The 26,883-nt window shown below is 24.8% G+C and overlaps 1 protein-coding gene across 1 annotated transcript; it reads right to left on the bottom strand.

The window, feature by feature from the left end:
* Positions 1 to 962: 962 nt before the first annotated feature.
* Positions 963 to 26,025, bottom strand: LOC134833643 (uncharacterized). Its single transcript, XM_063848040.1, has 8 exons — positions 25,744 to 26,025; positions 24,989 to 25,163; positions 23,350 to 24,134; positions 9,581 to 9,799; positions 8,184 to 8,378; positions 3,402 to 6,005; positions 1,638 to 1,828; positions 963 to 1,567 (listed from the first exon to the last, which is right to left on the bottom strand). Exons 1-8 carry the CDS (start codon positions 26,023 to 26,025, stop codon positions 1,126 to 1,128), a joined length of 4,893 nt encoding a protein of 1,630 aa, XP_063704110.1. The 3' UTR covers positions 963 to 1,125.
* Positions 26,026 to 26,883: the final 858 nt, after the last annotated feature.

Here is a 26,883-nt window from a genome sequence, read left to right on the forward strand (position 1 = left end):
TTTGTTGTATTATTATAAAATGTGCGTAAAGTGATACGAAATACACGTTTCATGTTTCTCTCACATAAATTTATAAATTTTATATTATAAAAGTTGCTTGTCGAGTTTTTTTTTTGTTCATGTTTGTTCGTCTATTTCGGAGAAAATTGCCTACTTTAAATTATTTTGAGCGGAATAATAAATAATGCTGGTTGAAAATTTATTTCAGATGAGAGGATTTGAGTTAGTGGTTAGAAAAAAAAATAAATTTAGAAATTTAATTTAAATATTTTTACAATTTTATTTTTTTTATAAAAAAAAATCTTCAAAAAATTAAAAATAAAATATTTTTTTTATAATTTTTAAAAAAAATTAAAAATTTTATAAATAAAAAAAAATTAAATAAAAAAATTGTTTAATTTTTTTTAAATTTTTGTTTAAAAAAATAATATAAATAAAAAAAATTAAATATATTTAAAAAAAAAATAAAAATAAATAAATAAAAAATTAAAAAAAATAAAAATTTTTTTTTTTTTAATTTTTGTTTTAAAAAAATTTTTTAATATTAAAATAAAAAAATAAAAATTTAATAAAAATAATTTTTTAAAATTAAAAAAAAATAAATAAAATAAAATTAAAATAAATAAAAAAATAATTTTTTTTTAAATTTTTGTTTTATTTTCGAATTTTTTTAATTAAAATTAAATTAAAATAAATAAAATAAAATAAAAAATTAAAAAAAAAAAAAAAAAAATAAAAATTAAAATAAAATAAAAAATTAAAATTAAATAAAAATAAATTAAAAAAATAATTTTAAAATTAAAAAAAAAAATAAAATAAATAAAAACTTACTTTTTTCAATTTTTTTTTGTCATAATAAATTAAAAAATATTTTTTTATTATTAAAAAAATTAATTAAAAAATTTATTCCTACAATTTTTTTGTTTTAATACTTGGTCAAACATTCTTTTTTATATATTTATCAGATTTAATTAAAAAATAAATTAATTTAATTGTCTACATATTTAATTGATTTAAAAAAATATATTTTTTTCATATAATATTATTAACAACAACAACAATCTCCATTATTATTTCATATCAAATAAATACTTAATCAACGTCATTACCTCATTAAGCACAAAATTATCTGCGATTCAGACAGCGTTCCGCGTGTATAAGAATGCCGCTCAACGACGTGCCGAACGTCGAGACACGAATATCGAATTTGCCGTCGACAAAGCACTGCGTAATTAGTTTAGCGTGCTCAATATTCGATTCAATCAGTCGAATATCGATTTCGTTTCCCCGAATTTCGCGAATAGCAGCGCCAATTGTCCCAATTTGCTCTTCATTCATGCCCGCCAAACTGATGCCGAGCCATCGCAAAGCCGGCATGGAGCTGAGAATTGTCGCGATAAGTTGCGATTCGATGCGTTGCTTCTTCGGGCGATCCATCACCGAAATGCCATCCAACTTGAGATGACTTATCGTGCTTGTCTTCAAAACTTTTGACAGATTTTTTAATGTTCGTACTTTGTCATCCAAATGAATTATCCAGTTTTTCTGTATCAAAGTGTTTAATGTGCTGCGAAAAACGGGAAAAATTGTTAAAAAAAGGCACGCAGGACATCAAGCAAATTAATTAGTTTACTTACCCGAAATTCAGATTTAGCTGATGGAAGAAATTTATTACGTCTTTGTCCTCCAAAATTAATGGACTGCATGAGGAGCTACCCAAACTCGAGCGTAATGGTGCGGATATGTCTAGTTCACGTAAGTTGTGAAATCCCTTCAAGTAGGGCAGGAGCTGGGGACCACGAACACTCACATTATCGCTGAAGATAACCTAAAACGAGAGATAATTAATGATTTTTTCGCATGTACTCGAAAAGTTTGTCTTCGATTTTTGGGAGAAACTTTTGCTGAGTAGTTTTGTGAATTCAATTTTCATGCAAGGAAATTGTTTTAAAAGGAATTTTTGATATGCTTGATCAATTTTTTCACTTAAAAAGTTTGAATTTTATGTAAAAAAATATTTTTTTTTAAAAATGTCATTCAGAAACTTCAAATTTTATGAATTTTATAATTTTTTTTAAATTTTAAAAATTTTGTTCAATGTCATAATTTAATTTTAATTTAATTTTAATTTAATTTTCATTTAATTTAAATTTAATTTTAATTTAATTTTTTAATTTAATTTTAATTTAATTTTAATTTAATTTTAATTTAATTTTAATTTAATAATTTAATTTTAATTTAATTTTAATTTAATTTTCAATTTTTTTTTAATTTTAATTTAATTTTTATTTAATTTTAATTTAATTTAATTTTAATTTAATTTTAATTTAATTTTAATTTAATTTTAATTTAATTTTAATTTAATTTTAATTTAATTTTAATTTAATTTTAATTTAATTTTAATTTAATTTTAATTTAATTTTAATTTAATTTTAATTTAATTTTAATTTAATTTTAATTTAATTTAATTTTTTTATTTAATTTTAATTTAATTTAATTTTAATTTAATTTTAATTTAATTTTAATTTAATTTTAATTTAATTTTAATTTAATTTTAATTTAATTTTAATTTAATTTTATTTAATTTAATTTAATTTAATTTAATTTAATATAATTTTAATTTAATTTAATTAATTTAATTTTAATTTAATTTTAATTTAATTTTAATTTAATTTTAATTTAATTTTAATTTAATTTTAATTTAATTTTAATTTAATTTTAATTTAATTTTAATTTAATTTTAATTTAATTTTAATTTAATTTTAATTTAATTTTAATTTAATTTTAATTTAATTTTAATTTAATTTTAATTCAAATAAAAACTTTTTAATTTACTTCATAAAATTTTCTTACAAATATTTTTTTCGGAAATGTCAAATTCAAAAATTTTTGACAAATGATTTTTGTAAAAAATTGCAAGTAAATAAAATTTGACGTTTGAACAATTCGACGAATTTTATTCAGAAAAATTAAAAAGATTTTTTGTCGTTTCTCAATGAATTTTGTAAAAATTTTGACATTCACAAATTTCAAATTTTATGAAAAATGTCAAATTTTGAACAAATTTCATTCAGAAATGTCAAATAAAAATTTTTATAAAGTTTCTGAATAATTTTTGAACAAATTTTGACATTTCTCATAAAATTTGACGTTTGTGAATGTCAAATTTTACACAAATGTCATTCAGAAATGTCAATTCTAAGCTTTTTTGACATTTCTGATGATCTCAACAACTAAAAATATTAATTTTTGTACAAATCTCATCTAAAAACATCAAATCTAAAGCTTTAAAACCTTGATTTGATGTTTTCAATGAGATTTTTCACATTTTTGTTACAAAAATTAACATTTTCAGTATTTCTCATAAAAAATTCCTCCAAAAATAGTAAAATTTTTCTTACTTGTGCTCCTTGTGCCTTCAAAACAACAACTGACGAGCAACTATAAGCATGTTGTCTCATCGCCGCTGTACTATTAAATACCGCAAGGTTCAATTTACAATTTGACAAACTCAATTCTCTGACAGTTGTCAACGACAAAAAGCTTCTCAAACTCGCGAGCGTCGCAATATTCTCAATTTTAAAAGTCCATCCTGTCAAATCGAGTAATCGACAACTGATACAACTGCTCAAAGCTCGAGCTGTCATGGCAACTGCTGTATCTTCGAGAATGATTTTAGGACTTGCCAAGCTCAGCATTTGAAGACAATTTGATTCTCCAGCGCCCAAAACAATCGGAAGGACTTCTGTTAATCTCGAAGCTCCTTCAAGCTTTATCGAGTGAAGTGTCGTCGATACGCGAACTGTTTCTCCCAAACACATACTGTCTTCCAGCGAAAGTTGAGACTTGCTCAAATCCAAACCATGCAAATGCGACGCGGGATTTCTCGCTGCTAAGAGTAGCTCGTGCATTGTTCCCGCGTTGTGAGTTCCATCGCATCCGGGCGTTGGATACCAACAATTTCGGGAAATCACAGAGTCTTGAGAGTTCTTTGTAGCTTCAAGTTGTTGTCGCGGAAGCGTTGAAGATCTTCCGAGAGTGTTATTGGGCATCAATGCGCCTCGTGGCAGTGACGAAAAGAGTCCAAAGGGAGGATAAGCCATTCTCGGCGAAGGCGCATTACCCGGCAGTGTTCCTTGCTTCAACAATCCTGAACTTCCGCTGCCCGAACTAACGCCTGAACTTGAACTCGGATCTTCTCTGCCGCCCCAACATGAGGGCAATGCGAGATACGAAAGTTGTCGCACAGAGAAAAGTGACGCTAAAGCACTCACAGCTCCGCGTTCAAGCCTTAAATGGGGCAAAGATAAAACTGAGATGCGAGAACATTTCTCCAAAGTACCGCAAATTTGAACCAATTGCGATGTACAAAGCCCCAAATCGAGCATCAAAGATGTCAGTTTACAATTTCTGTCGAGTTGAAGTGAACGACAGAGGGCGTTGACTACAGGTTGTAATTTCAAGACAGGAGGATCCTCTTCAAGCATCGTCAGGATTAACTCAAGATGCTCCAATCGTGGTTTAAGAATCGCTTTTCCCACACAATCCGCAAGATGGTTGATTTCTGTGTCGCGAACGTCATTTTCGATCAGTGACGAAATTCGTAAAGTTGTTACAGACTCATTTTTGTGCAGGGCATCCAAAAAGATGTTCATTGTGCTTCGAGATTCGTGTAACATATTCTTCTCAATTTGATACATGAGTTCTAAATTCTTCAACATGCAACTCGGACTCTTCAAAGCCATTCCCCATCCTTGTAGCTCAATGGGATTCGACTTAACTTGCACCCAAAGCGGTTTCGATTCAAGCGGGCAAACAGGCGGCGCCTTGCAAATTCCCAAAACATCACATAAGGCATTCAGGTTCGATGGATTATCGCCTCCAGCTACAGCGAGACTGAAAATCGTCTGTGGACTCAACCAAAGCGGCGTCAATTTACTCAGCAACGTATGAGCACGTGCTCCGAGTATTGACATTGCGTATGACAGTACCTTCAAGATGTCGCCATCAACTTCGTCGCCTGTCGCCAATCCCGTGATTTCAGCTGCCAACAATCCGGGACGACCGGAAAGTGAAACAAGGAACGTTGCGGCGAGATATTCAAAGATCCCGAAGCAGATTGGGTTACAGAAGAACTCTCCTTTTCGTTTCGCGGTTTTTCCGAAGAGGGAGTTCTTATCAAGGCAATTGCTGACACACGATTCGGGCGCGGAACAATACATTGCAACTTCCGCCGTTGTAACAGCTGATCGTTTCGTTTTCAGGCAAAACAATGCGAGGCGTCCCAATTCGGCGACATTGGATTGCGCGTAATTTGGCGCCACAATGTTTAAAATGCCTTCAATGATATCGATCTCATCCGAGGGCAAATCGCAATTGTTTGATTCGAAAAGTCGACAAATCGCTAAGCAACCAAGAGGTGTTCGGGAAATATTTCGTAAGTATTTGGATTTTTGCACGGCGTCAAGTAATCGAGTAGGGGCCCCCCATTGTCCCCCGCCGAGTAGAGAAGCAGATCGAGGCCATGTTAATCCTTCGTACGTTACGTGACGTTGCATAAAGGGAAGTACATCCTGAGATACTGCACTTGTACTCACAAGAATGATTCGAGCTTCGGGGAAAAGACGCCCTTCTAACAAATCTGTGACATCTTGCGGTATAACCTTACTTTTTTTACTTTTCCCTACAGTACTCCTCAAATAATCATATCCCGTGAGAACGAACAATAATTTGCCTTTTAACGACTCAAGCGTATTCCAAGCTGCATTAAAACCATTGAATCCATGCAAAAATTCCTTATTCACGTAATTAGCAATTGTTGTTTTGATCTCGTGAATCGGTATGAACAACGCCAAAGCAACAGGCTCGCCGCGCGGAGGCCAAACCGGAACACGCGCTGACCACGAATGAAGCAAACGAAGCGCCAAATTGCACTGATTCATGTACGCTGCTTGACACTCGATGAGAACACGACGCGGCGCTTCGAGAAATGGACCGTCTTTAACCTAAAAAGAGAAAGAAAAAAAATTAATGTACGGAAAGCGCAAAAAAAGCGGCGATAATGAAGCAATAAAAAGATAAACAATGATTACAATTAAAACATAATAAGGGTTGAAATGTGTTTGTTTGTGTCCGTTGTATGTGTGAAAATGAGATCGTAAGCGATAAGATCGGCTATTTTCCTTTGTGTTTAACTTCATTTATTTATTTATTGTCCCGCACACAGAGAGAATGGAAGTCGACAGCTCGTGAAAAGGGGTGCTTAGCGAGGAAAGTCATTAAACGGAGAGAGAACTGTTGTAATGATAAGTTTATTACGCATTTAGCGAAAAAAATACTCGAAAAAAGTGATAATTAAGGTTATGTTTACGTTTTTTTTATAATCCCAGTGAGCATAATAATTTTTTGCGTAAATAAAAAAAGTATCCCAATGAACATAAAAGTGACGTTTTAACAACTGTGAAAATGGAAGTTTTTAATTTTTATTGATAAATGTGAAATTTTTAGCAGATATTAACTAAAATATTGTGAAATATTGTCATTTTAAGATTTTGTTAAATAATTCAAATTTTAATGTCAAAAAATTCATTAAAATTAACTTATTTCATTAAAACAGGTAAGAAACTTTTTAATAAATTTTATGAGTCGCCATTTTGTATCTTTAAAAATTTTTATTTTTTTATTTTTTTGAGTTTAAAATATAAATTTAAACATTTTTTTTAAATAATAATTTTTAATGTAAATTTTTTTAAAAGTAAAAAAAAAATTAATTTCATATGAGAAAATGAAAATTTTTATAATATCAAAAATTTTAATTTTAATGAAAAAAATTCTTAAATTTATTCATCGAGTTTTTCACAAAAAAATATATCAGAAAGTATAAAAAATTTAAAAATAAATGTCAAAATTTCTTAAAGTAGTAAAAAATAATTAAATTTTAAATTAAAAAAAAATTAAATTTGAATTATAATTAAAATAATAATTAATTTAAAAAAAATAATCTTAAAATTTTTATTAAAATTTTTTTTTGCTTATTAAATGAAAAATTATTTAATGAATTAAAAGATAATTATTTTTATTAATAGTTAATAAATTAATGTAATTAAATAAAAATAAATTAATTAATAAAAATTTAAAAATAAATAGTTTTTTTTAAATGAAAAAAAAATTTAATTAATTTTATTTAATTTAATTTTTTTTTTTTTAATAAAAAAAAATAATTAATTATTTTTCAATCATTTTTTTAAAAAATTATATCATCTGAAATATTTTTTTTATTTTAATTGTTTTTTTTTAAATAAAATTTTAGAGATAATTTTTTGACATTTTTTCATCAAAATTTTTATTTTCTTTTAAAAATTATTTTTTTTTCTTTTTAAAATTTTTTTAAAAAAAATTATTTAATTTATTAAAAAAAAAATTAAAAATTTTTATTAAAAAAATATATATATATTAAAAAATTTTCTGCTTATTAAATTAAAATAAAATAATTTTTTTTTTAATAATTTTTTGTGGAAATATTTGATATTTTCTGAAAATCAAACTATTTGAAAAAAACTTTTTAATAGAATTAATTTTTTTAATATTATGAAAATTTTTATTTTTTGATTTAAAGTTTCTTCAAAAATTTTAAATTTTTTTTATTTACGTTTAAAATATTTTAAAAACATTTCTTTAAAACTTTAATATTTTTTTTGATTTTTCAGGTAAAAAAAAGTACAAAAGATTCATAAATCGCTTCACTTAACGATGTGTTCCATTTTTTCTCATAATCATCGCCACTTAGCAAAACACAAAAACCAATTGATTTTTATTGCGGTTGATCCATCAAACAACCCTTTTGGCACACAACACACACAACTTTGCTCTCATGAAACTGAATTTGTTGGTTGGTTGTTGTTGTAAAGGAAAATGCCGAAAATTGAAATACATTTGCGTTAAATTAATGGCCGTTATTAAGCAATAAATCATTGAAGCACTTTTGTTCGGCGTTTCAAAAGCGTTCCTGACTCGCCTGAATTGGGTTTGTGGATGGCTACAAAAGCGAGAGGAGATTATTTAATTAAAAAATAATATTAATGTTTATTTGTCGTTCCCATTCTCTCTCTCTGCGCTTTATTCGACCCCCGTATGTGTCGAGAGGAGTAAATTTAACATAAAATACAAAGTAATTGCTCGCTAACCTGTAATGGCTGCAACAACTGGTCTACCGACAGCAATTCGTTGAGGCCGTGACTTTTGTAGTGAAGTCGCAGTTCGAGTTCAATGTGCGCTGGGCAGAGAACACCTGGCGCACAGGGTTGTGCCCAAATTGGTACGATTGGCTCGCGCGATGCCAGTTCTGTGTAGAGTTCCTTTAAGCATCTTATCAGTTTTGCCTGCGAAAAAAGAAGATTTTTTTTTGTGTGTTAAATTTACATATTTATGGAAATGAAGGGACCGTTTTCTCTTTTTTTTTCTTTATGAACATGTTTTAGTAGCAATTGTTGTCGTTTTATTCACAGACAGAAGGAGAGAAGATTTTTTTAAAGATTGGGCGATGAATTAAAGCGTTTTTACGTTTAAGTTACTTTTTTTTAACTTAAACCCAATGCAAATTTTCAATTTATCTCTAATTATTGTCCCAATGCAAAATTTTATTTTTTTTTATAAATATTTTGAATTTTAATCCTAATTCATATTTTAAATTTTTGTTCCAATGCAAATTTTGACATAAATGTAATTTTTAAATTTTTGTCCCATTGCACATTTAAAATTTATTATGATTTTTTTTTAGAATTATTTGAATTAATGAATTAAATCAATATAAATAAAAAATGTGCATTGGGACAAAATGCAGAAAAAAATTTAAAAATGTGCAATAGGGCAAAGTATTATATTTTGTATTAAAAAAGGAATTTATATTCAAATTTCTTCAAGTTTTTATAAAAAATTAAATTAAAAGTAAATTGAAAATTTAATCCCAATGCACATTTTAAATTTGTTTTGATTTTTTTTAGAAATATTTGAATTAATGAATTAAATAAATGCGAAGAAAAAAATTGCATTGGGGCAAAATTAATAAAAAAAAAATATCAGAATGTGTAATAGGGCATTGATATTTGATAAATTTGATATTTTAAAATTTGTATTGGGAAAATAATTAAAAATCATTTTTTTTTAATTTATATTAAAAATTTTAATTTTGGAATTCAATGTTAAATTTTGCCCCAATGCACATTTAAATGAATTAATTTTAATTAATCAATTTTTTTTTAATTGAAAATAAATTTTAATTTTTTTTTTAAAACTCAAAATATGCATTGGGGCAAAATATTATTTTTTCATATTTTACCTAATGCACATTTTAATTTTTTTCTTAAAGCAAATTTTGAATTATTTTCACAGATAGACAAAAATCTAACAAAATAGAGAATTTTCTTTCAAAAAACAAAAATAATGAAATGCGTTAAAAAGAAATTCAACAAACTTTGGTCCTTTTTCGCCTCTCATTCTCTCTCTTCATGTCAAAATGTGTTTTATCTCCTCCAAAACAACAACAATAGCAATAATAGTAGTAATAAATGAATGAGACACTTACTTGTGGATCCTTCCGACTATTGTCGAGCAACGATTGCGGAGGGGGCCCGGGAGGCGAAGGACATTCCAGCGAAATATATGAGCCTGTCAATTCGCATTCTGACCTGTAGGAGGAGAGTGTCGTTGTTGCCGCTTGCGATATTGACGTGCCCGTTGTGTTTTGTTGCTGTTGCTTCTGTTGGATTTGCGCCTGCTGTTGTTGCTGCTGCTGAGCGTAATACTAAAACGAAAAACAGACAAAAAAAAATATTTTATTACTTTATAAATATTTAGATAGTTCAGAGGAAAGTCCCTTTTTTCCTTTTTATTTCTCAATATTTTACGATGACAAAGCACGAAATCTCTCTTTTTTTTGGACAATGGATGAAATTAAGACATGAACATACAAGCTCATTACACATTTTATGTTTTTTTTTTTATACTTGAAGGCGATTCAAAGACGGAAATTGTTACAAAAAACTTTTTTAAGAAAGATTTCAATTTGAAAAAAAATTCTATAAGTTAAAAAAATTAGTTTAAAAGGAAAAAATTGAAATTCGTAGATCGCCATTTGCTAATTCATATTTTTTTTTATTTTTTTTAAAAAAGAAGATTTTTAGAAAAGTTTTGATTCAAAATATCAAAATTAAAAAAAAAAATTTTTTGATGGCTTATAAGCTTGAAATTGGTTCAAAACAATTTTTAACCTAATAAAAATATGAAAATTAAAATACGGAAAAAAATACGTAAAAAATACGTAAAAAAATACGTAAAAAATACGTAAAAAATATTCGGAATGTTCCTTAAGCTTGACATTGAATGTTTTTTCATAAAATTAAAATTTTTTCAAAAAATAATTTTTTTTTCTGAATTAAAATATATTTAAAAAAAAATAAATAAATAAGTTTGAAATTTGTAAATCGCTTTTTGCTAATTCAAAAAAACAAATTTTTACTTTAAAAAATAATTAAAAAAAAAGTGAAATTCGTAAATCGCTTTTTGCTAATTCAAAGAAAACTTTACTTTAAAAAAAATCAAAAAATAAATTTGAAATTTGTAAATCGCTTCTTACTAATTCAAAAAAAAAAATTTTTTTCTTCAATTTTAACGAAAATTTCAAAAAATAAAGGAACAATCTTTAATCCTTCATTAAAAACTATCTCTCAAAGTAAAACTTTTCCCCTAATCTCTTCATCCTATTAAAAGCACAATAGAAAAAAATTGAAAAAACATGTGCATTAACATCACTCAGCAGCACTACATGATTCATATTTCTCGTTATTATTATGTTTGTTGTTATTATTATTAAAAAAAAAAAAAATGTATAAACCAATAAATAGAAAATTCAGATCACGTTTAAAGCTGATATTTTTTCCGATCACACAACAACAAAAAAACATCAGCGACATTATCCTTGTGGACATCCGTTCATTTATGGAGCAGTATCCGTCGTTGTTTTTCTTTATTTTTCATTTTTTTTTTAAATTTTGAAAGAGAGAGAATGAAGAAAACACTGAAGGATGAACCCATTTAGGATATCCTCGATGTACTAACCGCACATTGTTTAAAATGAGTTTATGCAAGTTTGACAAGAAGGCGGTTGGTATTTATTGACGCTTAACATGAATTTTGTTTACTTCTGTTTGCGAAGAGGAAATGAAAGTTTTTTCGGATGAAAGTTGATGTTTGATGGAAATGTTTAAAATTGTAGAATTTTTCAAAGAAGTTCAGGAAATGAATTTTTTTTCTCTAAAAATATTTAAAATTAAAGAAAAAAATTCAGAGTGATTTTTTACGAATTTACAAATTAGTGTAAAAAATTTCCATCAGATGGCGTCTCAAAAAAATTAATTAATTTATTAAAAAAAATTAATTAAAAAAAATTAAAAAATTTTAAAATTTAATTTAAAAAAAAAATAAAAAATTTTTAGATTTCTTATAGAAAATGCTTTAATATAATAAAATAAAAAAATTGAAATGAATAAAAAATTTTAAAAAAATTGGAAATTCAAAAAAAAATTAAAAAAATAAAATTAATAATTAAATTAATTAATTAAAATTAAAAATTAATTAAATTAATTAAAAAAATTTAATATTTTTGAAAAATTAATTAATTTAAATAATTAATTAACATTAATTAAATTTCAATTTAAATTAAATTAAATTAATTAATTTTTTAATATTTTCAAATAAAAAAAATTGTGAGTTTTATTTAGCGGAATACGTCACTTCACAAATGTCAAAAGATCATTTTCGCGGGCTTTTTTCATGTGATCAGAATTTTAATTCGATCTAATTGAAAATTTCTTTTTTGAAAGTTTTAAATTAAATTTAAAAAATCTTTTGAGTCATTCGAGATAATTAAAAATCTCCTCTTTTCAACTACAAAGTTTCTACTTTTAATTTTATTGATTGAACGAAACCTTTGTAAATTCCTTCTCTCTGTTATTTGTCATTTCTTGTAAATAAATGTCTTTGAACAATTAACTCCTCTTTTCATGACTTCACTTCCGTAAATTAAATACGAGAAACCACAAACAATTTTCAAGTCATTGAAACCTTTGAAAGCTGTGGCTTCAAAAAGGAATTTGAATCGACTTCTTGCTCTTTAAAATTTTCGTTTCGCAATTCCAAAATGAAAACCACTTTTTAAAAGCCTTGTAATCCTTGTAACGTCGTTTCTCTCGAGAGATATTTCTACCCTTTTTTCCTCATTTTCCTCAGATACAAAAAAAAAATTGGTATAAAAATGTAAAAATACATTTTCCACAAGCATTAGGCGCAAATTTCCATTCCACACTCGACATTATTAATATTTAATAATATGAAAAACGAAAAGAAAAGAGCATCTTTGTCACATCTCAGCAAAAATTTTCCAACATTTTCCTTTTTTTCTTCTGCTGAATGTGTGTCTTTTTGTGATACGATCAAATTTCAACACTATCAGTACTTAAAAAGGTGCCCTTTACCCGTAAAATGTAGAAAATGAAGAAATTTGTAACAAAAGACACTTTTTCTTCGCAAGAAGAGGCTTAAAATCTTTCATTTGTCGCTCGGTGTGTGGTATCTCGGACCGAAAAAGAGTCCTTTAAAAATTTTATCAATTTGCTGAAAAAAAAAACAAATTTCCTCTTATTTCGTTCTTTTCACTGTAAGCACCTTAGGATAGATTTTCTCGTAGAAAAAAAAAGAGATGAAAAAATTTAAATTTACAATGCTCTGCAACAATAAATCAATCACGATGACATGTCAAAGGACGAGGTTTTGTATTGCATTTGTCTGAAATGAATACAAAAACACGCAAAATCAACAACAAAGAAAACAAAAAAAAAAAAGTTTAAAACCTCATTGTGACACACACACACACATCCAGACGAGTCGACTCGAATGTTTTCTAGTTGTCAAGAGTTTTTTTTTATTGTTATTATTTTTAAAATAGCCCACAAAAAAAGGGATAATCGCCTTTAGTGTTTGTTCAATTCCGGATGATATTTTTTTGGTAGACGATGTGATTTTTTTTTTAGTTTAGATCGATGCTTTTTATTGAATTTTATACAAATTTTCGATATAAATTGAAAAAAAAATTCGAAAATTTGTAAAATAAAATTTTCGAAAATCGATTAAAAAAATCTTTATTGAACAAATTTTCGAAAATATAAAAATTCTCTTGAAGAATTTTCGAAAATTGAAGAAATTTAAAGAAAATTTGAAGTAAAGACATTTTCGAAAATTCTTCAAAAGAATTTTTATATTTTCGAAAAATTGTTCAATGAAGATTTTTTCAACAAAAATTTTTTTTAAAATTTTTCGATTAAGAAAATTTTTTTGAACATATTTTCAAACTCTTGAAGAATTTTCGAAAATTTAAAAATTATGAAAGAAAATTTAAAAAATTTCGTAATTTAAAAAGATTTTTTTTTTTAAAGATTTTCGAAAATTAAAAAAATTTCTTGAACAAATTCTCGAAAGCTCAAAATTTTTCTCGAAAATTTAACACGAAATAGAAAAATTATCGAAAATCCTTCAGGAAAAATTTTTAAGAATTTCCCTTCAGGAAAATTTGTTCAAGATTTTTTTTTGATTTTCGAAAATCTTTTCGAACACAAAATTATTAAAACTGGAATAATTTACGAAAATTAATTTTTTTTTTCGAAGAACCTTAAAGTTTTCGAAGATAGTTAATTTTTAAATAATTCTCAAAAATTTAGAAGCTTTATATAAGAATTTACAAAATTAATTTTTTAAAATAAATTTTCGAAAATTCTTTAAAAAAGAAATTTTTATTATGAAATTTTTTTTTGTTCTGTAAGATATTTCAAGATAATTTTCAGAAAAAATTGAAGGTCAATTTGAAAAAAAAATTAAATGTTCGAAAATTATTCGAAATTTTCGAAAATTTGTAATAAAAGCTCATTAGATTTCGAAATTATTTTAAAAAAATATTGAAAATTTTTGAAAAAAGATAAAATTTTCGAAATTTCTCTTATTTTCTACTTTTTAGGACAACTTTATACAGAAAATGCATTTTTTAAATATTTTTTTTCATTATTTTTTTTAAAGCAATATCATTCGCCAATCCCCAATGTCTTTCCTCTGTGGGTTAAATCGACTTTCATGAAGACAGCCTCGAAACGGAAAAAAAGCATTGCATCGAACGAAGGACAAACCAAATAAATCGTTATTATGAGCCAGGTCGCAATCGTCGCTTATTGCCATCGCCGCGAAAAAATCGGAATTGAACCAAAAACGAAATAAAAATGATCGATGTGTGTGGAAACTCAGCAAAGTTGCAAATTGGACCGCATGTTACTTCTGCTGTGTTTGCTTTGCTCCGACGGCAAAGGCGGCAAAAAAGGCGTTTATTTCGTTGCGTCAGCTTGTGATGAACATGACTTTCGTTTTGTCGAGGAAAAAGAAGAAAAATTCCCTCCTAAGACGAAAACGGTTGATGATGATGATAATGATGATGATGGTGTAGATGATAAGTGTATTTTTATGTGAGTTGGGTTGGAATGAATGAACTAACTTCGTTCCCGATGTCTATTTATTTGAAGTAAAAAGAGATAATAATAACGTCGTGTGTGCTTGTTGATGGCGGCAGATATTATTGAGTGTTGATAGACAAATAGCGTGCATCGAGCGGAATACTTTCACGTCGAGCCGAGGAAAAATGGGAGGAAACGGGCGATGAACTTCGAGAGTTTAATGATCACATTTTGATCGTAATTCATTTCGGTAAGGGGCGAGCTTTGAACCTTAAATTGCTTTTTTGTGAGGCGTTTTATTAAAAAAAAGTTTTTTTTGGGGGTTGGATTGAACAATTATTTGAAAAAAAAAAATTTTTTTATTGTCTTAAATTGAAATGTCAAGAAATTAAATTAAAATTAAAATGAAAAAAAAAAAAAAAAATTTAAGGAATTAAAAAAATTATTTAAAAAAATTAAGAATTAATTAAAACTTAATAAATTTATAAAAAAAATTTATTAAAAAAATTTTTCTCAAAAAATTTAAAAAAAAATTTAGTTACTAAAATTTCATGAAATAATAATTTTTTAAATTTAAATAAATTAATTTATAAAAATTAAAAATATTTCTAATTTTTTATTTAATTTTTAAAAATTTTATATTTTTTTTAAATTTTTAAAATTAAAAAAAATAATTTAAAAAATAAAAAATTATTTTAAATTAAAAAAAAACAGGAAAAATTAAAATCAATTAAAATTAAATTTTCTTTTCAAGTATTAAAATGAATTTTTTTTAATTTTTTTATTTTTTTAATTAATAAAATAAAATAAAATTTATTTATGAAAATTAAAAAAAAATTTATTAATTTCCATTTTAATATTTTGAAAATTTTAATTTTAATTGATATTCAATTTTTTTTTTTTTTTTAAAAAATTTTTTTATTCTATAATTTTTTTTAAATTTAATTTAATTTAAAAAAAAATTATAAAATAATTAAAATTTAAAAAAAAATTATTTTAAAATTAATTAAATTTTTTTTAAAAATTTCTTTCAAAAAATAATTTTTAATATTTTTTTTTTCACTAATTTTTTAATTTTTATTTTTTTCAGATTAAAATTCAACATCTTTTAGCATTTCCTTTGCAAATTTTCTTCTCACAGTCAACGCAGCAGAAAAAAATCAAAGCAATTTTTCACATATCGCTCACAAATATTGAATGAGATATCACCCATCGGCATTGACATCCTTCATAAAACAAACATCAAAGACAACATCTCGCTCTTCATCATCGTCGTTCACAGCATTTTTTTTGTCAATATTTCTTGCTTACCCAAGCACAACCTTGATTCCAATATTCGTCGCCCGCACCATCGGCCCATTGCGATTCGAGCGGCAATTCCGGCTCGAGCTCCAGCGGCCATAAACTTCCCTTTTTCGTGCTGCCATACGGGTCCCCGTGATGAGGACACCACAGCACGGATTGCGGGCACCCTATTTTGTCGTTTTTTTTCCTTCACTCACTCGCGCACAATTTTTTTTTGCTCTCGCAGCTGTTTGTTGTTTTTTCGAGTGTATTTGTGTCGATTATCGCTTGTTGTGTTGTTGCTTCTTTATCGAAGTTCACATAATTTTTTTTTGTTTTTCCTTTTTTCACACGTAATTGATACAGATTTTATTCTTTTTTATTTTTTTTTATTCAATGAACACTTTTTTCAATCATTTTGTAGGACGTAGGTCGTTAACTGCTCGAAAAAATGACATTTTTCATGTGAGTGAGTGTGTGCTTAATTGGCTTTTAACTAGTTTTTAATGAAAATTCTCGTCAAAGAGAGAGGCTCTCGGCATGACAATGAATTTTTTTTTGCACAAAGGAACGTTTTCTAATATTAAAATTGAAAAGGGCAATTCCATGAATTTTTTTAGAGATTAATAATTAATTATACAAATTAAATAAAATAAATTAATTAATTAATTAAATAAATTAATAATTATTAATTAAATTAATTAAATTTAAATTTTAAATAATTTTTTCTGAATAAAATTTAGTAAAAAAAATAAAAATTTTTAATTAACATTCAATCAATTAATTAAATTCAATTTTATTTTTTGAATATTTTTTTTAAATAATTTAAAATTTAAATTAATTAAAAGTTATCTTAATTTAAATTAAATTGAATTAAATTAATTAATTAAAAAAATAACAATTTTATAAAAAAATACATATTAAATTATTTTTAAAAAAATTAACCAAAAATTAAAAGCAGCTCAATTTTTTATTTATTTTTGAGAAAAGTTTAAAATTAAGATAAAATAAATTAAATACTCAATTTAAGAATTTTTTAAAAAATCAGAAAAAAATCAAAATTTAAATCAATTATTTTTGATTTAAATTAAATTAATTAATTAATTAAAAATAATAGTTAATAATTTTATTAAAAATTTTTAATAAATTATTTTCAAAAATGTTTTAAAATTAATTAAAGAAAATTAAAAAAAATAACAATTCAAGTTTAATTTTATTTCTTTCCAAAAGCTAAAAATTCATTTTTTAACTAAAAATTTCAAGTAGCTTAATTTTTAATTTGGTTTTATGAAAAAAATAAATTTTTAAATTAAAATAAATTAAATATTCAAATTAAAAATTTTTAAAAATTAAAAAAAATAATTTTTTATGTTCTTAATTTAAAAAAAATTAAATTTAACTTTGATGAGCTATAAATTTCTCATAAAAAAAATAATTGTTTTTGTTAATTTTTTTTATATTATTTTATTATTTAAAAAAATAATTAATTATTTAATTAATTTAATTATTTTTTTTATTTAAAAAATTAAAAAATAATTTAGAAAAAAAATAATCCTTCCATTTTCCATGGAATCGCCCTCTAATAAAATTCACAAAGTAACAGGCGCCTCCATTACTCGAGAGAAATAATAAAAATTCCACGAAGGACATTTAAAATAATTTACAATCCATTTCTCTTCGCATAAATTTTTCCTACCATACGTCTCTTTAACAGACGTTTGAATTTTTAACAAAAAAGCTCAGAGATGAAAAAAATTGTTAACTGCACAAAATGCATCTACGACGGAATGAATTTTCATGGAAAAAAAAAGTTGTAATTGAATGTAGGTAAAAACCAATCATGCACACAGTCATTTACATTTTCATCGTTTATTCATGCAACATTTCCATGTTAAATTTTTTTTCGCACAAAAGTTCATACGGGGCACATTGTTTGGCAAAAAAATATGTAATAATCCCTTGATAGGTCGTCGTTTGAGCAGGAGTTTTTTTATCTCCAAAGAGAACGATAGATTTATCAGATTTTCAATAATTTTTTTTTTTTGAATCACTGACTGACGATTTTTTTTTATTTCAATAGATTAAAAAAAATAGCATTCCGAGGTTAATGACATTTTTCTCCGTTGGTTCACTTTTTTTTTCTATTTTTCAATACAATAGATTTTTTTTTATTTATTTTATTTATAAGCGATATCCATTCTTGTTGATTTTTTTTTCTTTTTTTTTTTAGCAAAAAGTGTGAACTATTTTTCTCTGCAATTTTTTATTTTATTTTATTTTTCTCTGTGTTGGCAATTTTTTTTATTTTACACTCAACTAGACTCGTCGTCGTCTATTGTAATTTTTTTTTTTTCAAATAATTTGAAATTTTTTAAATATTTTAATTTTCTGCACTTTTATTAAAAAATAAAATAAAATGAGAAATAATTATTTTTTATTAATTTTACAGGTCACATCATTTCCAAGAACGACACTGTCTGTATTTGACTGAAAACCCTTGATTCTCGATAAAATCTGTTACATTTTATTTTTCACATATTTTTTCCCTTTTTTTTATTTTATTTAATTTTTTTTTCGGGAAGATAATTTAATAATAAAATTTTATTTCAAACGAATTTTTTTTTCCTTTGATTGATATTCGAGCCAGATCTAAAAAAAACATTTTTATAATCAAATTTCACCTCGAACGGTTTTTTTTTTGTTTTTTCTGCCTTTTTTTATAAAACGAGTAAACGTTTAGACCGAACAGTTTGAAGCGCAACACGAGACTGCGAGAGTAAAACGAGATGAAATTGCTACTAAGGGGGATGAAAATCCTTTTTCCGTACGTTGTACGGGCTCTTTATGGGTTTCTATGAAGGTTTCGTGAGTTGTTTGTATACAATAGTCTCGATACCGAGTCTATATTTGGGAAAAATTGTTGTAACTACGACGACTACGACGACACCGACGATGGAGATAACATTTTGTGTAATTTTCATTTGGCAAAAAGAGAAAAGAGGCATTTTCATAGAGAGACATAGAATAAATATAAATTACCGTAAAAAAATTTGCGAGAGGACTTGTCACGTAGCACGACTTAACTTACAGACTTCTTTCTTTATTTCTTATCTGCGATTCGTTTTGCACTGTTCTTTCGACTTTTTTTCTTGCTTTTCTTTGTCTCTGGTCAGTGTTCGGGAAATTGTGTTGTTATGGGAGAGGAAAAAGGTGCATGGCGATGATGATGACTTAACTTCCGTTTTTTCTTTCTGCATATTTTCATCTCGGGAGGGTATAATTTGCAATTTATATGAAAGATTTTTTTTTCGAAGGACAAGGAAATTAGGTTTGGAAGCTGATGGGAGAAGCTTGAAGGAATTTTTATCGTATTCAAGGATTTTTTTGGATTTTACAATTTTACTTCTAAGTTTTTCTATTTTCTTTAATTAAAAAAAAAATAGATGTTAAAAAAGAAATTTTTTACATTTAATAATTTTATTTTAAAATTATTTTTAAAAAATTTTTTTATTTTATTTTTTTTTTTTGAAAATCAGGAAACTATTAAGAATTGAATAAATTTATAAAATTTTTGAAAAATTCAAAAAAAAATTTTTTTTTTGTAAAATTAGAAAAAAGTTGAAATATTTTTAAAAAATTAAGAAAATCTTGAAAAATTTTGGTAAATTCTAAAAAAATGTAAAAAAATTTCTTAATTCTAAATTAAAAAAAAAATTTAGGAAAAACTAACGAATTATTCAAGAAACTAAAAAATTTATTTAAAAATTAAATTTTAATGGATTTTTTTTTAGAGAAAAAAAAATTGAGAAAACAGTCAAGAAAAATAAAGAAAAAATTTAAAAATAATTTAAAATTTATTTATTTTCTCTACAAGATTTTTTTTGCCATATGTTAAAGCAAAAATTAAAGCATTTAGAAAAAAAATTAGGCTATTTTAAATTTTTTTTAATACTCTTTCTTATATTATTTAATTTTTTTTGAATATTTTCTCAATTACTCAAAAAAAATTTCATATCTTTCATTAAAATTAAATTTTTCAAATAAATGTTTGAGCTTCTTAAATATTTTATTAGTTTTTCATAAATATAATAATTTCTTAATATTTTCAAAAATTCAACAAAATTTTCTTAATTTTTTTATAATTCTGCAACTTTTCTTCATTTAAAAAAAATATTTTTAGAACTTTTAAATTTTTTTTTATAAATTCATTTAGTTTTAAAAGTTTTCCTGAATTAAAAAAATATACTTTTGAATTTTTTAAAATTATATTTTTAATTCAGAATTTTCTTGAATTTTTTCCAAAAATTTTTTTAATTTTTCCAACATTTTTTTTTAATTTTTCCAAAAATTTTCTTGATGTTCTAAAATTTTAAAAAAATTATTAAATTATTATTCATTAAATTTTTATGAAATTTATGAATGTCTTCTTGAATTTTTATAAAAATTTTCCGAATTTACAAAAAAAAATTTTTTTTTAGTTTTTCATAAATTTTTTGAAATTTTTCAAAACAAAATTTATGAATAAATAATTTTTTTTAATTTTCTTATTAATTTTAAACTTAATTAGACTAAGTCCTCATATTTCCTGAATTTTCCAAAATTTTCCAAATAAAATCCTTGAAATGCGTTAAAAAAAATAAACGACGTTATTCATGACTTTAATTTTCTACTGGATTTATTATATTGCCTCCGTATCCTCCGTATATATTTGTGCGATTGGGATATGCGACGCGTGTGTCTGTGCTTTATGATAATTTATACAGTTTGTACATTGAGGCACGTCTATAAAATCTTCTCTCCATATAATATTTTAATATATTACACAAATGAAAAAAAAGTACATGGAGACAATTTTACACCGAAGGGCATGAAAATGCAAAGATATTCCCATAAAAATATTTCAAGCAACTTCGTGTCGAGGGAATGAAAAAAATTTTTTTTTTTTTTTTGATCATGGACCATAACTGGACTTCCATCTGTTTGTGATTTTTTCCGCTTCGTTCATTTAATTTTTTTTTAAATCACAATTTTCGAAACATTTTTGAACATGCTTCGTGCAAAAAAAAAAAAAAATAAAATAAAAAGCCGTCAAAGAGCGGAGGAGATATTTATATAGCCATAACCTAACATAATAAAATTAACGACGCATGTGGACTACATTGAGAGTATTCGGCTTGCTCTCTTCGCAGTGTCGCTCTTTTGTCGTAGTAACATTGCCATGGCAACCATTCTCGTGATCCCGAAAGCCGTAAAGATGGGTACACGAACGAACGAAGAGAGTACAAGAAACGGAGAAAATGGGAAAATGTTTATATTTTCTATTAAGTTAACTGCGAGGAAATCTGTAGACGAGATAAATTTGCATTCAAAGAACATTTTTTCAGCCTCGTTCGTGGTTTGACACTTTAAAGTCGCGCGTATCGCATTTCAACTTTGAAAAAACATTAAAAATTAGGTTAGATAGGTTATGTCGCTACACACATACGTAGCATACTCGTACAGAGCCACGTACAGAACAAACTCCCCCATTCAGTGCCTTTGATTACATAAGCAGCAGTTTTGCATAGAGGCGAACAACAATTAAACACTGCTCATTGATTCCGAACTTAAAGAGCTCCGACGTTATTTAATTATGAGATGAATGGACTGCGAATCGTTTAAAATTTTATTTTGTTTTTAATTTGATTAAAAAATGAGATTTTCCGAGATAAAAACAAATCACTTTGATATAATTACGTTATCGATATGAGAAAAGTTTTTAAAGCGTTTTCAGCAGAATTTCGTAAGAAAAAAAAATCGAGACGCGGGAGAACAAAAAGATGATTAATGTTGATGCTTTTAATCGGTGTGTGTTTGTGTGAAAAAGAGAGGAAGATTAGATTGAAATTGACTGTTAGATGTGAATTTTTGGTAATTGGAAGAGTAATGAACGGAGAATAAGACAGAAAGTGACAGATTTTTAGACATTGTCGGAATTTTTAATTGTTGTGAATTTTAAATTAAAATAACGACGAAGAGAGATTAGTTGACGAGGAATTTTTGTTTTTAGTTTAATTACAGTCATTTTCGTTTCAAGCAAAATTATTCTAATTAAATTATTTTTTTTTATCAAAAAAAAAAAAGATTTTGATGAATAAATTTTTAAATAAAAAAAATAAATTAATTAATTTAGAACAAATTAAATAAAAAAATAATTAATTTAATTTAATTAATTAATTTTTAAGAATTTTAAGTAACTTTTTTTAATTTTTTTTTTAATAAATATTAAAAATTTTTTAAATAAATTTAAAAATTTTTTTTAAATAAATTTTAAATTTTTTTTTAAACAAATTTTTAAATTTTTTTTTTTTTTAAATAAATTTTTAAATTTTTATTAAATAAATTTTTTTTTAAATAAATTTTTAATTTTTTTTTTAAATAAATTTTTAGAATTGTTTATAAAAAATAAACTATGTTAAATTTTTTGACAACGAAATTTTTCGCAATAATTTTTTTTTTTTAATTTTCAAGTTTGTTTTATTAATATAAAAAGGGAAAAAATAAGAAAATTCAATTGAAACAAATAAAAAAAAATAAATTATTATTTTTGAAAAATATTTAGGACAATTTTTTGAATAAAAAATAATTTTTCGCATTTTTTTTTAAACATTAAAATATTTTTTTTGAAAAATTTGATTTAATGTTTTCTTTTTATTAAAAGTTTTTCTGAATAAATTAATCTGTTTTCAAAATATTAAGCAAAAATTTATCAAAATTAAAACAAATATTTTTTTTGTAAGAAAAAAGTAAAATAAAGAAAAAATTAATTAAACTTAAAATTTTCAAATTATTTATTGATGAATAATTTAATTTAATTAAATTTCAGAAACAAAAAAATAAAAATATTTTTTTAAAATAAAAAAAAATAATTTTTTTTTAAATTAAAAAAAAAATAAAATTTTTAAATTAAAAAAAAAATAAAAATAAAAAAAAATTAAATTAAATTTTTAAATTAAAAAAAAATTAAAATGTTTTTAAATTAAAAAATTAAACGAATTCTTAATTAATTTTTTTTTTTAATTTAATTTTCAAATTAAAAATTTACTTAAAAAATTTAAAAAAAATTACATTTCAAATGAAAAAAGTAAATTAAAAAAATTATAGAAAATATTAATTTTCTTTGAAAAATAATTTCGTTCATAAGCCAATAAACAAAAATTCATTGAAAATCACGTTTTTCTTCAAAAATCCATCAAAAAATTTCCCTTATGATAAAATTCACAAATTCAACAATCTGCTCTCCTCACATTCTTGTTCAAATAACAAAAACAAATGAAATAACGCAATTTTGTGAGAAATCACATTAATGTTAAAATCTAACAGTCTCATTTTTGTCACGAATCCGAAAATTCTCCTTAATTATTTTTCCTAATGATCAAAATTCTCGAGCAACGACGGCAAAATTATGATTGTCAAAATTAACAAAAACAAACTGACTGTCGACATAAATAATGTACAAATATTGTTATTAAAGTGAACGTACCTCGGTTTCGAGAGGCGGCGGCGTTGTCGAGGGCGGCGGAGGCATATTTGGTATCATTGGTAAAGGACGCCTTCGTGCATCTCGGTATTTCGCCTCGTCGATGGTGTTGTGTTGTTGCTGCTGCTGATGTATTCGCATTGCTTTGACATCCAGTGAATTATTACTGAACTGCTTTTCCGGGGCAATTTCCGATTGAAAAGTGAATGCATTGCAGCTACGTTGTACGGCGAGCGGGACATGCTCAAAGCTGCTCGATGTGATTTCGCCAATTCGGGCCGTAAGAACACTTTGTGTCGTCGTCGTCAGTTTTTGTCGCATGTTGTTGTTGTAACATTTGCGGGCATAGCTAACGGGCGACTTTGGAGGAAGATTTTTCCGCACGGCGGGCACGGGAACAAAATTATCCAAATTTTTCGCTGAACCGTGATGATAAATGTTGCTCGAGCTGTTCGATAAATTGTTCGAGGTTGTGAGGACTTTGCGACGCACGTAGGGACTGAGATTTTTGATGTAGGAGGATTTCGGCTTCGAACTCGTCTTGATGTAGTACCAGTCGCTGAGTTCTTTTTGTTTTTTGTCATCTTCGTTCTCGGCCGAGAGCGGTTGCGTTAAATTCGATCTGCTGCTGCATTTTTGTGCCATTTCCTTTTCGTTGCTAATGTTGTTAATATCCGAGCTTGACACGTAAATGCAAGTCCGTTTCTCATTATGACGCCTATTGTACAACGTTTCGAGCGCACAATGACTCAAACTCTCGTAGCTTGTGTCGAGTTTCATGGTATTAGCTAAATTAATGGAAAAAATGAAAAAAAAAATTATTTAAGGAAAAAAATTATTTTTGAACAGTTTAACTTTTTTTCAATATTTTAAATTATTTTTTTTTTTTTTAAAAAAAAAAATTATTTTTTTTAATTTTTAAACAATTTCAGAAAAATTAAATTAAAAAAATCGAAAAAAAATAAATTTTAATAATTAAAAAAAAATTAATTAATTTAATTTATAAATTTTTTTAGTTTTTTATTTAATTAAATAATTTTTTTTAATATTAATTTTTTTTAAATATTAAATTTTTTTCAAATTTATTTAAATTAAATTTTTAATTATTTTAATTAATTAAATAAATAAATTATAAAATGATTTTTTTAATTTTTATAATTAAATAAATAATTATAAATTAATTAATTTTTTTTATTATTAATTTAATTTAATTTATTTATTAAATAATTCTATTTTTTTTTCTAAACTTTAAATAAACTTTTAATTTTAAAATAAAATTATTAAATTTTAAATAAAAAAAAAAAAATAAATTAAATTAAAAATTGATTTTTTTAATTTTTAAAAAAAATTAAAACTAATTAAATTTATAAAATTGTGAAATTTTGTTAAGTAGAGATTTTTAATTATATTTATTAATTATTATTTTATTAAATTTAATTCTATTTTTAAAAAAAATTTAATTTATTATTTTTATTTAAATTTTTTTTATTTTAATTTTGTTTGTAAAAAAATATTTAAAAAAAATTTGTCAAAGAAAAATTATTAAAAAATTATTGAAAAAAATTAATTTTAATAATTTAAAAAATTAACCTAATTTTAAAAAAAATATTTTAATAATTTAAATTTATTTTTTCAAACTTACTTTTCTGTTGCGGCGACGAAGGCCCGGAAAAACTTCCGCTACTCACGGAATCCAATAGCGCATCGAGGCTCATGGCATCCGTAGAAACGCTTATTGCTTGTTGTTGCGGCATTTTATGACCGCTGCCACTATTGGTGATGTTGTTATTATTAAATGTAGAACGTTTTAGCAGCATCTGTATGGAGAGAAATGGGAGAGAGAAAGATGAATGGCGGTACCAAAAGAAAAAAAGGTAAGAAAAAGTGACGTTGTTTAAGTGTTTAAGCAGGTACAAAAAGATATGAAAAGAAATAAAATAGAGCGAATAAGATGTTGGAACAAGAAAAAACGAAGTAGTTAAAGAGGAAAAAATAAAGATGAAATCGCTTGAAGAGACATTGGAGAGCTGTTGGAGTAGATTAGCTTGAGTGCATTTTAGTTTTTCTTTTTGAATGGAAGATTTTTTTAACAAGCAAATTTTTTCTATTATTTTCTGATTTTAAAACTAACTTTCAGATTTTAAAACTAACTTTCAGCTTTCAAAACTAACTTTCAGATTTTAAAACTAACTTTCAGATTTTAAAACTAACTTTCAGCTTTCAAAACTAACTTAGATTTTAGTTTTTTGAACAAATTTTAACAGACAGACCCATTAAAACGTTTCAAAATTAGAACAAAACCTCCATTCGCGGCAAAACTGATGCGATTATTTACATTTATCTATCTTCTTACTCATAAATATAATTTCGTATTTCTTCTTTTTCGTCTTAAATTACCTGTAACGGTACTTCAGATTCGTTACTTTCATCACTACTCGAATAACTGCTTGACGACGAATACTGTTGTTGCCGATGCTCATAACGTCTCTTCACCAAAATATTGTTGCCACTCTTGCTGCGATGCGTTTGTCTCGTGCTCGGATTTCGCGGCTTCTTTTGCGAAGTTTTTTGCTGCTGCTCGAGAAACGCTTCGAACGTTGGACTCGTTGCGCGCACTTTGTCTTTGTTGCGGATTGGGATACGTGAACGAAACGATGCCGATTTCCGCAGTTGTGACATATTTTTATTTCAGGCGAAATTTCAGTCTTTCCTACATATTTGACTTGTTGACACTAATTGGGGTAATTTGAACATGAAATGAGAGAATTTTTAGTTTTGAAACTTCTTTTGACCTTTTTTTTGCCGTAACCTAGATAGATTGAGAGATATCTCGAGAGAAACATTCAGAATGAAAATGCGAATGACAATTAGAAGAAATTAATTTTAATGACAGTCACACATGCAAAAATGATGTTTCTCGAGTTCTTGTTCGTTTTTATCGACAGAAAATGGCTGGGTTTTAATTATTATCGTAACGTATCATGTTACATTTTGAATGAATCTCTCTTTATTTTTTATCTGTGACTGTGGGAAAGTGCGGTAAATGTGAAATAAAAAATAATTTTTCAACATTTATTTTTATTAAAATAATTTATTTTTAAAACTTTTAATAAAAAAAATTTAGAAAAAATTAAAATTGAATTTTAAATTAATTTAATAAAAAAATTAATTAATTAAAAAAAATAAAGATAAAAAAATTAATTATAATAATTTTAAAAAAAATTAATAAAAGCTTAAAAGAAAAAAAAATAAATTAAATTTATTTTTTCAACAAAAAAAAATTTTTTTTTTTTTAAATTTAAAAAAAAAACATTTTAAATTAATTTTCAATAATTAAAAATTATTTTAAAATTTGGAAAAAAAAAATAAAAAATAAATATTTAAATTTAATTAATTTTTTTTAAAAAAAAATGCAATTTTTACGTTCATTAAATTATTTTAAATTTTTGACATTAATTATTTTCAATTAAATTAAATTTTAATTTTTTGTTTAATTTTAATTAATTATTTTTTTTATAAAATAAATTAATTTTTTTT

The sequence above is a fragment of the Culicoides brevitarsis genome, chromosome 3 (genome assembly GCF_036172545.1).
Source record: "Culicoides brevitarsis isolate CSIRO-B50_1 chromosome 3, AGI_CSIRO_Cbre_v1, whole genome shotgun sequence".
Classification (NCBI taxonomy): domain Eukaryota; kingdom Metazoa; phylum Arthropoda; class Insecta; order Diptera; family Ceratopogonidae; genus Culicoides; species Culicoides brevitarsis.